The sequence below is a fragment of the Monopterus albus genome, unplaced genomic scaffold (assembly GCF_001952655.1).
Source record: "Monopterus albus unplaced genomic scaffold, M_albus_1.0 scaffold114.1, whole genome shotgun sequence".
In the NCBI taxonomy this organism is placed as follows: domain Eukaryota; kingdom Metazoa; phylum Chordata; class Actinopteri; order Synbranchiformes; family Synbranchidae; genus Monopterus; species Monopterus albus.
The window spans coordinates 754776-760209 of record NW_018127994.1 but is presented as its reverse complement, the minus strand read 5'-3'; the positions used below and the strand labels follow the sequence as shown (position 1 = coordinate 760209).

Below are 5434 nucleotides of genomic sequence, written 5' to 3'. Positions count from 1 at the left end.
CTACCTCATGTAATTCCATCTGTACCACTTTACATACTCATATTTTGCACATGCATAGTTGCACACTCACTGCTGAGTATTTGCACTCCACAGCTTCCATGTAACATATATTCTCAATGCATTATATTGTGTTCTTGTTGTATTTTTATTTGCTCCCTTCACTTGCTGCTTTAAAGTGCCTTAGATTTGTGATTTTACTGCCTATTTAGATTTGTGTTATTGCTCATCTACTTTATATTTCACATGTTTTATGTGGCATTCACGTGGACGGCAAAGTATAAAATTTCATTGTACAGGGAAACACGTTTCCGAACTGTTCATATGACAAATAAACACTGACTTTTGACCTTTGTATAATCTGTACAAAGTATATTTACAGGCATTGCACTGAGGGTTATTATCCAGACATACTGTCATAGTGTCGTGGGTCAAGTGTTCATCAGAGTGATGGCCCAAGAATTTCATTGTGCAGGGAAACATGTTTCCTAACTATGCCTATGACAAATAAACACTTTGACCTTTGACCTAAAGACTTTCTCTAACTGACTCTTTGATTTGACATGTTTTCATCATGGTATCTTACATTGTCAAAGATGCTTCATTAGTAGTAATGAAATGCTTTTTAAATTTATAACACCCAGTGTTTATCACATCACCAAAATTAGTCGAGCTTATCCTCACCTTTAGGCCTATCAGTGGTCAGGCAGAGAGGGGTGCCGTGGTGCAGCGGCAGCGGTGGCTGCTGGGCGCCTGGCTTTTCTGATGTTGTTTGCCCTGACTATGCCAGTCTGGTCAAGAAGGGCGAGGTTATTGCTCCCCTACGGCGGGGAAACCTAGGTCAGTCGTCCCTTAAACTCTGGTGAATGGCTTGTAGTGGGCGACTGGAGCCCGCAGGCCCCCAGGCTGTTCTGCTGCCCCGGAGAAGAAGGGCCAAATGGCAGGAAAACTGGGCCAGACTGGGGGAGGCTTACTCAGCTGCTCCGATTTATAGTAATCCCCAATCATGTCTGTGGGGGCAGGGGGTGGGCTAGCCGCGGGAAGAGAGATTCCCTTACGGCCTGCTGCCTTTGTGATAATCCCCGGCAAGTTACCAAGTGCCGGAGCCTGGCCAGCGGCAGGAGCATGCTGTTCAGCCGGGGGAAGCTCGTCTTGTTGCCGGTGTCCATATTGGCCAATAGGTCGATGGGAGAACCGGGGGAGCCGGCGATAGAGGGCAATGAGTCAACAGACCCGGGCCCACTGTAGCCCAGGTAATGCCGTCATCTGGGTCTTGCTCTTTAATGGCAGCGAAAACATCTACCTCCACTGTTTCTCCGCTACAGGCAGGCAGGCACAGAAGGGACAAGCAGCCTGGGAAGAAAGGGCCAGTTCGGCATGCTCAGCGCCGAGGAAGGCGTCGCAGCAGGGATGTGGGTCGCTGGGCATAAGCCAGTGTCACAACCGGGACGTACAATGACAGCGGGGCGGCGCTGGGTTCCAGTGGTGAAGGAAGTCTGCTCTTTAGCCATAGGAACGTTTTAGAATGCTCTTTAAAACTGTTGAAGAAAAAGAGGGAGGCAAGCTCAGGTCACAGTGGCTTCTATACTACTACTGTGGACCTGATTGAAGACAGCCTAGTGCAGGGCACAGGGTATGAAAGAATCTCTTCAGGACTGCGCATGTGCGAGGGATAAACCCAATAGCGACAGTTCTTAGAGGGCGAAGCCTATAAGAAATAGAACACACTGTCTTCTAACCTTGAAGCAAAGCAGACTAGAGCAGACTTTGAATCTTACTAAACTGCATTACTAATACATTTAATTCAACACATTAATGTCTAATAATTATCTGACTGATTTATTAATTTCAATCAGTCTTTTGAGAATATGTAAATGTTGGGAGTTATTAAACAGGGTACACTACATGTCTCCCTCGACCCAAAAACGTGATAATGTGTGATGAAGGTCTAGTTGGACTTCTTCTGTAGTCATTCATTATCATAAATAATAACGTCTAGGCTGCACATAATAGACCTCTGTCATCACCGGTGAAATGGAAGTTAATAAACATATCATAATAACAGCCCATCATAAATTCCCATGCGAATTCATTTAGGATATGAGAGTAGTAGGTTTAGCTTACTGTATGCGCATGCGCACGTAAATAATATTCATAAACCCAGTCATCCATCCATTATCTTAATACCGCCTTTTCCTGAACCGAGAACAAGTTTTTTCACGTTTGCAAAAAACGTAACACGATATTCTGAACCCTTTATCCTTTTTGTGTTGGTTTTCCAGATTAAATAGGCATAAAATATTTGAATGATGGGCTGTTGGACCAGTGTCACATCACGAGGGGAAAACAGCACCGTCTCGCGGTCCTGCTCGCGTTCTACCGTTTGTTCGTCCGCCTCTAGTTTTCTCCGCCCTCTCCTTTGTAAATGAGCCGAGCAGCAGCCTGATAATGAGGTTACGTTATTGCAGGCAGTCAATACAGATGAACTATTGCAACATGGTGGAGCTGTGCAGTGAGTAGCTGCGGTTCTGTTCTTCAATTGTGCTATGTTTGGTCAGGTCTTTGTATACAATGAGGGAATCGTTTGCTTTACACCACATGAAGAAAACTAAGGAAAAGAGTCGCGAGTGAAGAATTCGAGATGATCCGCCAGGCAACAGGTGAGGGTCAAGTGTAACTGTACGCTGCCAGCCGCTTTATCCACAGTGACTAATATGGTGGTAAAATATGCATTTCACTAATGAAGTTAGAATAAGTGTACAGTTTCGTGGTGTATTTGTCTTCGTCATTGTGCAGCCTGCTGCTTGTCATGAGACAGCTTTTTGAAAGTCTGTAAGGAATTTGCTAGACCGGTTCCTTCACAGGTCTTGTAACAAGGCCAGTTGGAAATTCTTGTCGGGCGTGTTTTCAATCAAAATAACCATTCCCCATAAACCTTTCAGACGTCCAGGAGTCAGTGCTGCAGGGTGTCTTCTCTCCGCCTCTGCCTGCTGATCATGTGCTCAACTCTGGAGCTGTGTTGTTCCCTGGTAGCTAAAAACCCACACAACTCTGACTGTTTATATAGCTGGGTTTTGTATGGAAAGTACTGTAATGTGGTTTATATTGCATTCAGTGGCAAGCTGAGACACTGTGGTATGTGAATTCAGATCTACAGAGATATTTAAATTTATTGTTATTGTATTGAAGAGACATGATGAACAAAACAATGTGACAATTTTTGCCCTTGCCTGTATTAAATGCCAATATTTGTTAGACAAAAATACCATTAACTTAGTATTTGTACCGGAGAATAATCTGCTAAATCTGTGATGTCTTTCTTCATTTATTTTTGCTATGCACCCTAGGAATTTGAGACCATTTTTTTGTTATCTGCCTGTGCAGGAGCTTTTGATCAACATGGCTGCCATTTGATTGTGTTTCCAGTCGATGGACAAGCCAAACTCTCATCAGCACTCAGCAAAGCAGAAGTGGTACACTTCATAAACTACTTTCTGTGTCTGTACAAGTACGTGGAGTCCGACATAAAGGCTGAATGCATGTGGGAGTGGGACTACAGGATGCATTGATTGTTGGGTTGTCTTCTCTCAACAGCAAGATGCAGGAAAAAGAGAGTTTGGTGTCAGTGGTGGCTGATCTGACACATGCTTCTCTTCCTACGACAAGGTTCATCGCTGAGACTCTGCTCCTGCTTGAGGTATTGTCGTGGAGTGCGTTGCGTAATGCTGCTGCGGATGCTGACCTGCAGTATGTTGCTAGTGGTTCTTCTGGACTAGATCACCCAGAAAGCAACACCTAGATTGCCACAGTAATAGATTTAAAATGGATGACCCTTTAATGTAGATCAGGGTGCCCACACTTTTTCACCTTGCAAGCTACTTTTCAAATGACCAAGTCAAAATGATCTACCTACACAACAATACTAAACGTGTGTGTGTGTGTGTGTGTGTATCCCCCACTCACCCAACTTCGGGGCGGTTTTATTCTATCCTTCAAACTTGGGTCCTACCAGAGGCCTGGGAGCTTGAGGGCAGCTACATCATCTACTATGTTGAACTAAGATGAACTTGCAGCGATGGCAGCCTTGATTACTTGCACTCTCTTGTGTGTTGTTTTTCCTTTTTTCTTTCTTGGCCTTTTGCAACTCATCCCAGATTACTTTTACCAGAGAAGAACTGTTAAATATCGGACAACTCTCACCGAACTACTTTTCTCCAATTTTTGTGAACAAAGAATGCTGTATGGACATTCTGATTGGAGGCGCAGTGGCAATATAAAGGATCTGGAAAAAAAACGCCGCCATGGAGAGTATGCAGGCATCTTGGTCAGGCTACGACAGAGGGGAACACGGACTCCACTCCCGTCCCCATTCCCCACTTGCCCCCCACTTTGGGGCGGTCTTGTATTCCTTCCTTCAAGCTCTGGTCCTCTACCAGAGGCCTGGGAGCTTGAGGGTCCTGTGCAGTATCTTAGCTGTTCCTAGGACTGCACTCTTCTGGACAGAGATCTCAGATGTGGTTCCTGGGATCTGTTGGAGCCACTCTCCCAGTTTGGGGGTCACAGCCCTCAATGTTCCTATTACCACAGGGACCACTTGTGCCTTCACCTTCCACATGTTTTCGAGCTCTTCTTTCAGCCCTTGGTATTTCTCGAGCTTCTCATGTTCCTTCTTCCTGATGTTGCTATCGCTTGGGATTGCTACATCTATCACTATGGTCTACTTCCTGTTTGTCCACCACTACTATGTCCAGTTGGTTGGCCATTACCAGTTTGTCAGTTTGTATCTGGAAGTCCCACAGGATCTTAGCTTGGTCATTCTCAACCACCTTTGGAGGTGTATCCCATTTTGACTTGGGACTTCCAGCCTGTACTCGGCACAGATGTTTCTGTACACTATGCCAGCCACTTGCACCCTGCTGTTATGTGCTGGATTGTCTCAGGGGCATCTTTGCACAGCCTGCACCTGCGGTCCTGTCTGGTATGGTAGACCCTGGCCTTTATTGATTTTGTACTTGGAGCTTATTCCTGTGTTGCCAGGATTAGTGCCTCTGTGCTGTCTTTCAGTCCAGCTTTGTCCAGCCACTGGTAGGATTTTTCAGTATGCGCCACTTCAACTATTTGATGGTGGTACATACCGTACAGAGGCTTGTCCTTCCATGAGGGTTCCTGCTCTTCCTTCCCTTGTTCCTCTGGTTTCTGCTGCCTGAGATATTCACTAAGCACATCATCACTTGGGGCCATCTTCCTGATGTATTCATGGATCTTTGTTGTTTCATCCTGGATAGTGGCTCTGACGCTCACTAATCCTTGTCCTTCCTTTCGCTTAGTGTAGAGTCTCAGGATGCTGGACTTGGGGTGAAACCCGCTGTGCATTGTAAGGAGCTTCCTTGTCTTGATGTCAGTGGCCTCTATCTCCTCCTTCAGCCAGCTTATTATG

The 5434-nt window shown here is 45.5% G+C and overlaps 1 protein-coding gene across 1 annotated transcript in view; it reads left to right on the top strand.

Annotated features, from left to right (window-relative positions):
• Window positions 1–2413: 2413 nt before the first annotated feature.
• LOC109966582 (uncharacterized) overlaps window positions 2414–5434 on the top strand; it is a 29791-nt gene continuing 26770 nt past the window's right edge. Inside the window, exons 1-4 of the mRNA XM_020611518.1 lie at window positions 2414–2657; window positions 2940–3026; window positions 3382–3505; window positions 3592–3694. Of these exons, the coding sequence (XP_020467174.1) occupies window positions 2639–2657; window positions 2940–3026; window positions 3382–3505; window positions 3592–3694 (333 nt within the window). The 5' untranslated portion in view covers window positions 2414–2638. The remainder of the gene's footprint in view (window positions 2658–2939; window positions 3027–3381; window positions 3506–3591; window positions 3695–5434) is intronic.